At 43.4% G+C, this 14,492-nt stretch overlaps 1 protein-coding gene across 2 annotated transcripts in view; it reads right to left on the reverse strand.

The window, feature by feature from the left end:
• Nucleotides 1-14,492, reverse strand: part of Catspere (catsper channel auxiliary subunit epsilon) — a 111,760-nt gene that overhangs the window by 35,887 nt on the left and 61,381 nt on the right. For both annotated transcript variants that reach the window (XM_059280086.1, XM_059280087.1), the window contains exons 10-12: nucleotides 12,425-12,902; nucleotides 4,951-5,393; nucleotides 2,707-2,765 (exon numbers count right to left, since the gene is read on the reverse strand). In XM_059280086.1, the coding sequence (XP_059136069.1) occupies nucleotides 2,707-2,765; nucleotides 4,951-5,393; nucleotides 12,425-12,902 (980 nt within the window). The remainder of the gene's footprint in view (nucleotides 1-2,706; nucleotides 2,766-4,950; nucleotides 5,394-12,424; nucleotides 12,903-14,492) is intronic.

Genomic DNA, 14,492 nt, shown 5'->3' on the forward strand with positions numbered 1-14,492 from the left:
GAGACAGATAGGAATGTGTCTTCATGGAGAGCAAATGTGAAGTCCTAGTACATGTGGAGGTTGAACCCTGTGAGGAGCTGAGGAGGCCTGGAAGGTGGCTACTTCCGCGAAGGCAGCTCTTTATAATGTCCCGTGGCAGCTCCAGCACTCCACCCCCCCCCCCAACCCTCTCTGCTCCTTTATATCCCATGCTTTGACCAGAGGTTGGCACAGCAGGAAACAGGAATGAGCATCCACCAGCATTTTAGGTATTTCTCACTCCCTTCTCAGATGCCCTCGGTGCCTGGATCCTGAGCTTCTTTACCTGATGCCTTGACCTGCTTTCTCCTGAAGTGCTCCCTTTTGCTCTACAGAGTTCCCATCCCACTGGCAATACCTTTGAAACAATGAAGAGCAATTCACCTCCTAACCTCATCGAGTTGCATAACTGATTTGATTTGAACTCAAAGAAAGGTCAGATATAACGCCTTTCTTAGTTACCATTTGTAACACAGATCATTTTGTGTTTGGGCAAAACAGAGGTTTCAAAGACAACAGAAACAGAACATTTGAAAGCTTGATTCAGACACTACTTCCTGATAAGATTTTGCTTTTTGGGTGGGGATCACGAGGGAACAGAAAATATCTTAGAGAATTTTATGTGTGGTCTACAATGTAATTCTCAGTCAATACCCATAAAAACAAAAATATTGAATTTTTTCTATATACCGTTGGCAGGTGTATTAGTAACTTTCTATTTCTATGATAAAGTGCCCTGACAATGGCCACTTAAGGGAAGAAGAGCCTGTGTGAGTTCACAGTTCATAGGGAGAGTTTATCTTGAGGAGGAAGTCAAGACAGCAAGGAGCTGGAACAGCAGACTGTCAGGGAACAGAGATGGAAAAATGCTGTGTCTGGTGCACCTCTCCCTTTTTACATTCCAGGTGTCTTAGTCAGGGTCACTATTGCTGTGATAAAACACCGTGACCAAAGCATGGGAGAAAAGGATTTATTTGGCTTCCACTTTCATATCACAGTTCATCAACAAAGGAAGCCAGGATAAGAACTCAAACAGGGCAGGAACCTGGAGACACGAACTGATGCAAAGACCATGGAGGGGTGCTGTTTCCTGGATTGCTCCACATGGCTTGCTCAGCCTGCTTCCTTATAGAACTCAGGACCACCAGCCCAGGGATGGCACCACCCCCAGTGGGCTGCCTTCCCCCCCTCACTAATTAAGAACTTGCCCTATGGCTAGACCTTAGAGAGGCATTTCTCAGTTGAGGTTGCCTCCTTTCATAGGACTCCAGTTTGTGTCAAGTTGACATAAAAGTAGCCAGCACACCAGGGAATGTTCCCATTCATGCACAGTGGTCCAGTCTTCCCACCTCAGTTAACTGAATCATGATCCCCCACAGGCATGTTCAGAGACCATCTCCTAGATAAACCTAGATCTCATCAATCGGCCGCTGAGATTAGCCATCCATTGAAGCCAGAGAGAAAAGCCAGAGGGTGAACAAGAAAGGGTGACTGAGCCTCTTCTGACTACTGTATACAAGAAACGTTTTCTCCCAGCTCTTCCTGGTCACTGCTCCACCATCTTGTCTCTTCTTTCTTCTGTGGTGTGTGTGTGTGTGTGTGTGTGTGTGTGTATACACCTGCATGTACATGCACATGTGTACTCATGTATGTGCTAGTATGGGACAGAGGTTGACATCAGATATCTTTCTTGATCACTGTCCACCTTGGTTTTTGAGACAAGCTCTCTTCCTGAACCAGGACCTCACTGATTGGACTACACTGGCTGACCAGTGAGCTCCAGGGATCATCCTGTGTCTCCTTGCCCCCAGTGCTGGGGTTACAGACATGTGTAACTTTTACATGGGTGCAGGTGATCCAAATTCAGGTCCTCATGCTTATGTGGCAGGCACCTGACTGACTGAGCCGCCTCCTCAGCCCCTGATTTTATTAACGGCACTCATCATCAGCACTCGGGATTATTCAATTGACTCAGTTGCTTAGCATTTGTCTTTTCCCACTGGAGATAGATTCTGATGTGTGGGTACTCAGTCTTTCTATTCACAGTTAAAGACTTTCTCTGATATGAAGATGTCTTCCTTTTGATTAAGGATATTATGTAGAGACTTTGAGTTAGGAATTAATGATAAAACATGCATGAAAATTATTGAATTAACAAGTAGCTGTTTTGATTTGGATCAGAATGGCTTAAAGGCTCACATGTGGCATGGTCCCCAGGGTAGCACCACTGGGAGATGATGGATCTGAAGGGGGTGATGTCCTTCAAGGGGACTATTGACCCTGGTTCCTTCCTCTTTGGCACCTGGCTCATGGGATCCATCACCTGCTCTTGCTCTGACCCTACTGCCTCGCCACAGTTCCAGAAGCAATGGGGCCTTGGGGGCATGAACTCAAAACTTCGAAATACCCCTTCCTCACTTGATCTTAGTTGCTGCAGATGTTTCATGGCAGCTGCAAAGCTAAGCTGAGGCTGTCCTCTATTGTCCTCGGCAGTGTGAAGGAGAACCTTCAGGTCACTTGCCATTTGCATTGAGCATTTACATTTTAAAGACTGAATATTCATTTCACATATATCTAGACATGCAAAAGAATTTGAAATTTGGACATTTGAAAGGGTGTGAGTTCATTGAAATGAAAGAAAACATACACACGAGAAACTCAAGTAACATTTTTAAAAGTCATGCTTACTCTAGCTTGAAGTAATCTTTTACTGATTTGTAGTTTGTTGTCTGAGAAAACGTTGTATACTGAAAAAGAAAATTGAAAAGTTTCTGTAGAGCAGAAAAGGTGGAAATGGGGCCTCAAGTTAGCATCAACCAGGTCTGCACAGCTGGCACACTACAATAGGCCACAGTGTTCACCACTGCAGACCAAGTTTCTCTACGACACGTTGTACACTTTTAGACATTTAAATATTTGAGTAAGAGAACTAGTATACTTGAGATGGATTTACTCTGTGTGTGTGTGTGTGTGTGTGTGTGTGTGTGTGTGTGTGTGTGTGACATGTGTAGGGGTATGCATGTGCTACAGCATACATGTAAAGGTCAGAAGGCAACTTGCAGGAGTTGGTTCTCTTCTGCCATGTGGATTCCTGGGGTCAAACTGAGATCATCTGACTTGGTGACACATGTGTTGTGCCCATGTGTTCCTTGTTGAAGCCAGAGAACAAGCTCAGGTGTTGTTTCTCAGGCACCAACTGTGTTCTTTAATTTTTTTTTTTTTTTTTTTTTTTTTTTAGATTTTATGTGTATTTGCCTGCATGTATGTATGTATGTATGTGTACCCCATGCCTACGGTGCCCTCAGAGCCAGAAGAGGGCATCAGTCCCCCTGGAACTGGAGTTACAGATGATTTTGAGCTATCACATGGGTGCCAGGAATGGTACCCGGGTTCTCTTAACCACTGAGCCATCTCTCCAGATTGCCTCCTCCCTCCTGAGGCAGGGGCTCGCTGTCACTGACGTGGAGCTTATCAAGCAGGCCAGGCTGGCTGGTGGTGAGCCATAGGGATCTGTCTGTCTGTCTCTGAGAACATGATGCTGGGACTGAAAGTGTGTGCTACCAACGCTGTGTTTTTTTGTTTGTTGTTTTTGAAGTGTGGGTTCTGGGGATCGAACTCACGTCCTTGTGCCTGGATCATCTCCCTCGCCCGGGTTAATTATCTCACTGAACTTCTCTCTCCCCATCACTTGGCGTTTGCCACTGCAGTGCTCTCGTTTTTTAATGGCTCCTGGTTCCCTGAGCTCGGAAGACCAGGAGGTAAGTTTGCTTTCTAGTACTCTTCTCTGAACCATCTCACATGTCTTCTTTGCTTTACTGCACTGCACAGAGAGTATTTGCCAGAACCCACTCTTCTGTTGTTTCTGAGTATTTTTAAAAATGTTCACCCGCCTTGTGAATATGCCCTTCTGTAATTTCAATCTTCCACATTTTGTGTATTGTATATTGATAATTAATATATTTTAATGTATAACAATATATTATATATAATATAATAATAATGTAATACTATATGATGATATGTTGTGTATTAATAATACTGTATAATATTAAAATATAAGATGCAATAATATATACCTTATATTTACATCTATTGTAGTAGATGGTTTGGAAATATGGTTGCAATAATTCTGCACACTCTGTGTGCATACTCCTCTGCAGTGTGACGTAACTTGTTTGTCTAAGAAGTAGTCTATTTCCTTGGGTATTAGATCCCTCCAGAGGAACAGAAATAACAGTTTATTAGACTGACTTACATGATGTGGGCTGGGTAGTCCAACAGTGGCTGTACTCAAGACTCTGGAGACAGTAACAGCCTGGTGGCTACTTTTAAAGTGGGATGTTTTTGATTGGTTTACATGACACGGTCTGGATAGTCCGACAGTGCCTGTCCTCATGTTGGAGAGGCTGAGCGGCCAACTGCAGCTTAGTCTAGGAGACTGGCAGTCTCCGCAGTCCCAAGCTGGTGCTGAAAGCCTGCAGGTTTCCTGGAGAGCTGCTGGTTTTCATTCCATGTGGGACAGACAAAGAATTTGGGTTCTGATGTCACCAATAACAGTGGTAGCTGCGGTGACAGTGGCAGCAGCAGAAACCGGGTGACAAACTCATCGGTGAGAGCAAAGGCAAGCAGGTAAAAGAAGAGGTTCCCTTTCCGACTTGCTTCTCTCTGGGTTGAAGCTCAGGTGCCACGAAAAATTCAGGCTTCCTATCTCAATTAACCTGTTCAAGAAAACCTCTCACAGGTGTGCCCAGGAACTAACCTAATCTAGATAATTCCTCTCAAGTGTGCAGAGACAGGTGGATCCCTTGGGCTCACTAGTCAACTAGCCTAGCCTACCTGTCTAGTGACATAACCTGTCTCTCGAGAAAAAAAAAAAAGAAGCTAATGTTTTTATATTTATTCAACCCAAATAAATAAAAAATATTAACTTACCATAGATTTAGTACAGAGTCCCGAGGCAATCTCATAGGAGAGGTCTTGTGTCCAGGTTAATATCTTTGGGCCATAGTGTTCTACAATAATAGAGAGACCCCGATTTTCTGGGTAGACTATTTGAGTCCAAATTGTCAGGGTTTCTCCTTTGTCAATAAAGTAAAAATCACTAAAAATATTGTGTTGAAATGCCAGATATGGGCATTGATCGTCGCTTTGGTAAACTGAACTTTCTATCTCCAGAAATAAGGGGTATTCCTGTCTCTGCACCAGGTAGTTTTCACTAAAATATACGAGATATACTTTGGAAGATTTGTTGAAGAAAAGTGCTGACTTTATTGTGCTGTTTGCCCATATATGTAACTTAATTATATTTGTAATGTCAGCCTTGGAAAAGAACATTACATTATTTTCCATTTTTATCAAAATACTCCCAAAACGATCTGGAAAAGAGAAAAAACGTTTATGTTATTTAAATGTTTAATGTTTGTGTGTGTGTGTGCACAGTGTGTGTGTACATGCCTATGCTATAATTCACATTTGGAGATCAGAGGACAATCTGTGACATTTGGGTCTCTCTTTCTACCTTGTGGGTTCTGGGGATCAAACTCAGAGACTGTCAGGCTTGGCATCGAGCACTTTTACCTGCTGAGCCATCTCACCAGCCCAAATTTATGTTATTTTAAGTAATCATAAATCCTGTTTTTGTTGAAGTATACTTTTAATAAAAATAATTTCTTGTATAATGACTATCTTGAAAAAAATTAGAATGAACAAGCATGAATTCCTACCTTTGAACTCATATGAGGACTTCTTAATTCCTGAGTACATTTCTCTTCATATTCACTATGCCTCTTTTATATATCATATATATATATATATATATATATATATATATATATATATATATAAAATGTTTTCAGTAAAGAATATGAATATGGCAAGGACAGGACTATTAGGGAGATAATGTTACAGTCAGATCCGTGTTTTCTTCAAATTCATACCCTGGAGCCTTCATCTCCACTTCCTGGAGCCTTCATCCCCACTTCCTGGAGCCTTCATCCCCACTTCCTGGAGCCTTCATCCCCACTTCCTGGAGCTTTCATCCCCACTTCCTGGAGCCTTCATCCCCACTTCCTGGAGCCTTCATCCCCACTTCTTGGAGCTTTCATTCCCACTTCCTGGAGCCTTCATTCCCACTTCCTGGAGCCTTCATCCCCACTTCCTGGAGCCTTCATCTCTACTTCCTGGAGCCTGCATCCCCACTGTAAATACATTGGGGATAAACAGAGCCTTTAAAGAAGTACTTCTAGTTAAATGAGGCCACAAGCAGAAGGCACTATCCTAGTGGGACTGGCATCCTTGAAAGAAGAATACACCCTTCTGGGAGCTCTCTCTCTCTACACACACACACACACACACACACACACACACACACACACACAAGTTCCTGTGAGGACATTGAGGAGGAGACTGTCTGTTGGCTCACTGGAATTCATTCCTGATAGTGCCTTGATCCTGGACTGGCAGAGATAGGAGGAAATTTATGTATCTTGTTTCAAGCACTCAGCCTATGGCATTGTGTGGATCATCCTAGTAGAATAAGGCATTCCGTGTTGGATGGAGAAATCACCAGCTTTCTCACCTTAACAGAGTACTTTGCCCAAAATAGGATAGGTCTTAGGCAACAGCAGGGAGGCGGATTCATGGAGTTGGGTTCACGATACTCAGTGTATCTTACATTTGCAAGCAGAGTAATTAGTAAATCACTAATTCATAAATTACCATAAATAATATACTAATTGAATTTGCATAATCAGAAATGCATGCAGTAGATCAAAGAGTGGAAGGGAGGAAATGTGTGTAGGGATGACATAATAGATCTTTTTGGTGAATGATTAAGCAATTATAAGATACATATAGTATGAATCTGCATATAATTAAAAACCTCTCCAAATCAAACAGTAGATGGGCGGGAGAGATGGCTTAGTGGGTAAAGGTTCCTACCACCAAACCTGATGACCTGAGTTTGGTCCTGAGATCCACATGATGGAAGGAGAGAACCAACTTCCGCAAGTTGTCTTCTGACCTCCACATGCACATACTCACCCCCCCCCATGAATAAAAAAAAAAAACAACCAGAAAAATAGGCTGTTTTAGGACAACCTTAGGTGTCACTTCTCACCTTCCACTTCACTTGAGATATTTTGACTTTTTTTTTTTTGAGCTGAGGATCGAACCCAGGGCCTTGCGCTTGCTAGGCAAGCGCTCTACCACTGAGCTAAATCCTCAACCCGACATCTTTTGACTTTTATTGCTCACTACTGTGTATACCAGGCTAACTGGCTCACGAGTTTCTGGAAATATTCCTGTCTCTACCTCCTATCCTGCCATAGCAATACTGGAATTACAGACATGCACTACTGTTTCTGGCTTGGTATGGGTTCTGGGGTTCTGAACTCAGATCCTAATAAAGTGCTTTATTCGTCCTCATTTATAGCTTTTAGTGAAGACAAAGATGGGAAAGAATAAATTAGCTAATCATGTCGCTTGAGAAGCAGAGAAAGGCCACTGAAGTCACAGAGAAGGAAGAAAGGGAAGGACTGCTCATGAAGAAAGGTCAAAAGGAGGGAACTAAATGAAAGGAGAAACTTTGGTAGATAAAATGGAATTCTTTTCAAAAGGGGGAAAAAAGCAAAACAGAAAAACAAAAATCCTAACAATGTTTTGCAACAAGGAAGAGGAAGAGTCTCAAAAGTAAAGATTACAAATAACCTACAATTACAGGCACAGAAGAAATGTGAGTGTGGGAGAGAGACCTGGCTGAGTCTAGATGATGAGGTTTCCAAAATGTGGCACAAGCCTCTGAAAGTGACTTGAGCAGGGTAGAGTGGTGATCAGCGGGGGTGGAGGGGGAGAGTGGGATGGGACACATTTGGCAATGGTGCTAAATGACAGTGAGACAGGCCAGAGAGAGAGAGAGACGACCGTCTCATGCTGTTAAGATAAACCTCATTGACATATTCCTCACATAGAACATCTAATAGGATGACTAGAGAGTACACAGAACGGCCAATAAGCACAGACTAGGTTTAGTTCTTGTATGTAAGAACTCTACATAATAAGATGAGATTCACACACATCCCTTCTATCAAGGGTACCCATAAGATACTGTAGGAAAGCAGAGGTCCTTCTATGGTCCTCCCATACTTTGGAGGGTGTCACTCCCTTTGTGACTACCTGTGTTCCTCTGCTCTTTCTCCGGAGCAGTCTCTCTGCTCTCTAACTCTTCCCACTCACCGCATCGTGTGGAGGCAGCTCCTGACCCACCCTTCTGTTCCAGAGCAGCTCCTGACCCACCCTTCTGTTCCAGAGCAGCTCCTGACCCACCCTTCTGTTCCGGAGTTCTTGCAAGTTACAGTAATACACGCTCATTTTGTTTTTAACTTTCGTCATCTGAATGCACTATGTCTTTGATTTTTACATTCAGTCTTTCACTTTTTTTTTCCTGCTTGGTCCCATCTATTGGTGATGCTTTCCCTTGTGTTTTCATCTCCTACGCTTCTGTTTGTTTTGTTTTCCCAAAATCTCACTTTCCTTGCTAGATTTCCATGTTGGTTTCCTTGTCTTATATCCACTTCCTTATTTCATTCACTTGCTTGTTTGAATTCCCTTTAAGGTTACTGATTTAAAAAAACAAAACCAAGCCGGGCGGTGGTGGCGCACGCCTTTAATCCCAGCACTCGGGAGGCAGAGGCAGACAGATCTCTGTGAGTTCGAGGCCAGCCTGGGCTACCAAGTGAGTTCCAGGAAAGGCTCAAAGCTACACAGAGAAACCCTGTCTCGAAAAACCAAAACCAAACCAAACCAAACCAAAACAAAACCAACCAAAAAAAAACCAAACTAGATTCTTGAGTCCTTACCAGCATTTCAACTACTTCAGCAGCCTCAATTCAGTTATTGAGGCGTTTAGAGAGACTGCCTAATACTGGCATGTTTTCCCCCTTTTATTTCATCTGGGCCTCCAATCTATGGGATGGCGCTGCCCCACTCAGAGTACGCATTTCCCCCTTAATCCTACCTGGAAATACTTAGGAGCTTTCTTTACTAGTCTCCATGCTTTACTAGTCATCTCTTTCTTAGTCAACTTGACAACCATGATTAACCATCAAAGTCCACTGCTTGTCAATTTGGCATTCAACCTTCAACCAAAATAATCCACTGTTGGATCCCCCCAGAATGACTGGGTCCCTTTATCTTACAATCAAAACACACTGAGATTCATCCCAGTCTTCAAAGTCCAAACAGCGTTCAAACTCCCAAGTTTAAAGCTTCTTCTGAGATTCAAGGCCAACTCTTAGCCGTAAACATGAACAAATTATATACTTTTGAGGCACATTAGCACAGAATAAACACTCCTATTCCAAGAGAGAAAGATGAGGAAAGAAAAATGGGAAAGCTGTCAAGACGAATGTTGAATCCTACAGCAATATTCCCAGTATTCAAGGCACATTGTGGTGGTGGGATGCGGGCCCCAAACGTCTAGGGCGACGGCACTGGGGTGGCCGTGTAGTCTTCAGCCTGAATGGCCTCTCTCTTGAGCTGGCTCCTGAAAGCTGCGATACCCTGGCTTCTCCGAGGAAGGTCAGGCTTCCCCTTCATAGCTCTGCTCATCACTTTTTCAGGGACTTCCTGTCGGGACAACAAGGATGTCACACTGCCTGGCCTCACAGGCTTTCTTGGGGAATTTTGATAGACGCCCCCATGACCCCATTAGCTCTTGCAGTCTGCATGTCTACAAAACTGGCATCAAGCGGATGAAGCCAAGGTCTGTTGCCAATTTCAGGGTTGGCCAGGCTCCCTTGGACCACAGCCACACTGGCCTCTGAGTACCTATGTGACTGAGCATAGTGAAACGAACCTTGAGGAACAACTTCTGAGGTCTTCTGTACCAGCAGGGTACCCTGCAGGCTCTCTTTTCAAAAGGGAAAACCTCTCAAATGATTTTATTCTTTGATACCTTTGAGTGTGCACTGGGTGAGGCCTACCCAGTTCCCAAGGTAATTTTTCCTGTTGTGCCAAAGACAAAACACATGGCTTCTAGTTAATGGTGGCAATTTCTTCAGAAAGCAGGCCTTCCTCAGTCTTATGTTCCCATGGACCTTTCTGTGCAAACAGCAAAGGCGTCTATTATTTTTGCTCCTTGTTCTTAAGGTGAACCTTATTAAAGCAGCCAGCAAAGCCTGTAATATAGGCTGCCTTGACATTCCCTTCACATGATTAATTTGCTTTTTTCTTTAAAATTCAGCCTCTGGATATGGGCAGTCTCTGGACACGAGCAGAATGTCGCCAAGTTCTTTGCCAGGCTGTAACGTGGATGTCTTATCGGATTCCCAAGGGGCCCTTATCCCAATCTCTTTGCCTGTATTTCTTTTCTTTTCTTTTGGTTCTTCAAGACAGGGTTTCTCTGTGTAACTTTGAAGCCTGTCCTGGAACTCACTTTGTAGACCAGGCTGGCCTCGAACTCACAGAGATTTGCCTGGCTCTGTCTCTCGAGTGCTGGGATTAAAGGCTTGCACCCCCACCGCCCAGCTTCTTGCCCACATTTCTGATGACAGTCTGGTCTTCTGAGCTCTCACCAGAACTGGCCCGTTGAGCTTGGTGCACAGAGCTGGAGAGGTAGATGGCTCAGCAGTTGAGAGCCTTGTGGCATGGGCAGCTCTAAACTGCCTGTAATTCCAGCTCCAGGCGACCCTTCTCTGGCATCCCAGGCACCTGTACTCGTGTGCTCATGCCCCACCACACACACTCACATATATGCATAACTAAAACAAAATAAAAATAAGTCTTAAGCCTTGCATGCAACATTCCAGGGCTTCTCGAGCCTGTACCTCCAAACTCTTCCAAATTATTCCTGCAAATTAGTCTCGGAGGCTTAAGAACTACAGTCGAGTCTGGCTACGTCAATGACTGTATCTGTCTGGTACCATTTTGGTTTGGTTTGGTTTTGTTAGTCATGTTCTCATGATTGAAAGAAACAGTTTAGGAGGAGGAATGATTTGTTTTGACTTAAGGGTTGAAGGCTGAGTCTCTAGTGAGCTGACTCTCTGACTTTGGGCCTGAGTAGACAGATTCTCAACATCACGCCAGCGAGAGCGTGTGGAAGGGGAGGCTGCTCGTTTTGTGGTAGGCAGGAGGCAGAGGAGCGCCTGCAAGTGGCTGGCTTTCTCCTCTCGCCTCTTGGACTTCATTCAGGACTCCAGCCCACGGGACTGTGTGACGATATTCAGGGCAGGGTCCCCCACCTCCTTTAGCCAGCCCTCTCTGGAAATGCTGTCACAGACGTACCAAGAGGTGCATTTTACCAATCTCCTTAGGCACCTTTCAATACAAATATCATGGCTGTGTGAGATTTGGAATGCCTGCTGCTCATCCACGTAAATGTGTTAGGAAGGCGGCCGGAAACAGGAGCAGTGGGATCGGGCTGGGGCTCCCGGCTGCAGGGCAAACTACAAGGATCAACAGAGCCCGGGAGTCAATAAAACATGCTCTGGGACGCTTGGCTATTCAGAAGTTATGATGTTGAGGATAAAAAATAAAATAAAAAAAAATAAAAATAAATAAAAAAGGCTGAGGGGCAGAAGCTGGTGACGCAGGAAGGAGGAGGGGTGAGAGTGGGAGAAGAGGGTCCCTAGAAGCCAAGTGAAAAGGCATTTTAAGGAAAGGGGATCTGAACTTGGGGCATCAGGCTTGCACAGCAAGTGCTTTTCCACATGGACTCATTTCCTTGGCCTGGTTCTGCCTTTTCAAAAGGTGAAAACATGAAAACAGAGGCATGCGTGGAGAACACAGTATGGTGACAGGAGGAGGGACAGGACAGATGTGTCTGTGAGACAAGTAAAGGCAAAAAAAAAAACAAAACAGGAACCAAGAGAAAATACCCCACCCCCAACCCCCTAATTCCAGGTGGCAGAGGAACATGTCCTGCTGGCACTTTGATTTCTGGCTCCTAACTAGCTTGTAGGACTGTGGCATGGAGCTACAGCTCAAGATACTTATTGTGTGAACCTTAGGAACATTAAACAGTATAATGCTTCCAGAGGCAGGCGGATCTCTCAGAGTTCAAGGCCAGCCTGGTCTACAAAGTGAGTTCTAGGACAGCCAGGGACTATTACACAGAGAAACCCTGTCCCAAACAAAACAAAACAAGAACAGTATGACACCTCTTACTCTGACAAATACACAAACCGCTTCCTTAGCATCTGCCAAGCACGTGACATGAAACTTTTGATTTTGCCATTCTGCCACTTGGGGTCGTGGTCTAACGCTGGTCAAATTTAAAATCTATTAAGCTCTAGGTGCTAAATACACGCCAGTAACCATCAAAAGAACCACATACTGGGACATTTACAACCTCTATATCATCAGTGTAACGAAACCCAGAGTGCTTTTAACAGGGTTGAGAATTCCTCACCTACGATGACGTTGTGGATTTTGCTGCCACCCGATAACCTTGACAGGTTCTCCTCTCCTTCTTTTACTCTCATGGTGCCACTAACAGTGAAGTTTCTGTAATAATAGTAAACCCTGTGTGCATCCCACAGGATTAAATCCGGTAGTGCCGAGTAGAGAAAGTGCGCGACTAAGTTGCTGCTCATGGGCAAATCTAATTGGAAGTCCTGAATTGTCCACTCTGTCGAATCCTCGTTATACAGCAGCATGCGAGTGTGTTTGGTGGTAGTGCAGGAGGAGCAGTAATACAGTAGCAGGGCGAGCTCCAGAGGGTGCCACGTGTACTCGACACTCTGTATTACTACGGTGTCGTCTGGGGTAAGCTTTAGAGCAGCTTTCAGTCTGGAACTATCCATTATTTTCACAAATCTAAATTCAGAATATCCAAGGTAAAACTCACTTTTTGTCCATATTGCCAACAGGCTCTTTTTTTTTGCATTCTAGAAAAGAGAAAAAAAATGGAAAAATCTTCAGTGACAGAGAGTGGCCTAGCAATTTCGGTCTTCTATTTTTCCTCACAGAGTAGAGACTGGGAGAGCAGCCCCATGGCAGCACAGATGCTTGGGTTCCCAAGACCCTGGCTTCCATCCCCAACACCAAAAGGAATAAAATAAAAAAGAAGTAATTACCATGTTTTCCTTTAGCAATATTTCAGAATAATACTTTGGCACTAAAGTCCATTCAATAAAAAAACATGTCATATTACATATCATGAAAAGAGATAATTCCATTAATTTTTCTTATGTTTCTAGCACTAGAAAGAATAGATAATATTTTCCTTCAAACTTTCAAATACATGAGCCTTTCCTTGCTTACTTATCACTCTTGCTAAGCATAGTAGTGTATATCTGTAATCCCAGGAGTTAGGAGATTAAGGGAGGAAGATTCTGAGTTTGAGGCCAGCCTGGGCTACACAGTGAGACCTTGTCTCAATAACAAACATACACACAAACCCAAATATCCCATGACCATGAAAACAACAGTACAAATCTTTAATTTTTATCATTTTATACCAGTTATCTATGTGTTTCTATGACACTAGGCTACTTAAAGTACAATATTGACAATGTGTTATAAGATTTATTGCATATTTAGAAGTAAAATATGAGACCATACAAAGGACTGGGGTATAAATACAAAGACACAGTCATAAGGTCCTACAGTGTTGTGACATAGAACGCTATTTAAAATTAAACCCTGATAACTTAAAGATGATTATTATAAATCTCAGCATAGCAACTAAAAATAGTTTCTATTTTTAAAAAAGTCTATATGAGACAACATAAAAATACTAAAAAAATTTACAATCTATTTAGAATGAGGCAAAAGTGGAGAAACAAAGGACCAAAGAACTGGAGGGATAGACAGTGCTGCTGTTGGGAGGTGGCTCAGTGGTAGAATGATTGATTGACTAGGATGCACAAGGGCCTAGATCAATCCCTGGGAGAGGGGAAAAGAAGTCAAAATAGTGCTTTTTTATTCCCCCCAGAGGTTTAGTGTGTGTGTGTGTGTGTGTGTGTGTGTGTGTGTGTGTGTGTGTGTGTGTGTCTATGTCTGTGTGGTGACAACATGCTCACAGGTGTCCGGGTGCCCAGGGAGACCAAACCAATACGTTGGATCTCTCGGTACTGAGCTGTAGGCCTTTGAGAGCTGCCCATTGTAGGTGCTGGGATTCAAACTCCGATCCTCATGATTAAGCAGCAAACACTCTTAACCACCGAACAATCTCTCCAGCCTCCCAAATAGTAGTCTTAATCCAGCCGTTAATAATAGTTCACACTACATCTAAACAGATTCTACTCAAAGGCAGAGATTATCACCATTATTTAAAAACAACAACAACAACAACAACACAAAAATTTTTAAGTCTATAAGAAGCTCTCCTTAAATACAAAGACACAGAAAGGATGATGGTTATAGAGAAGGAGGACATGAGCAAGAAATATTTAAGAGCCAGGGGCTGGATGTGAGGTTCTGGGTACTAATCCCAGCCCTGCGAAAGAAAAAAACAGGATGTCTATAAAGAAGAG

The sequence above is a fragment of the Peromyscus eremicus genome, chromosome 15 (genome assembly GCF_949786415.1).
Source record: "Peromyscus eremicus chromosome 15, PerEre_H2_v1, whole genome shotgun sequence".
Lineage (NCBI taxonomy): Eukaryota > Metazoa > Chordata > Mammalia > Rodentia > Cricetidae > Peromyscus > Peromyscus eremicus.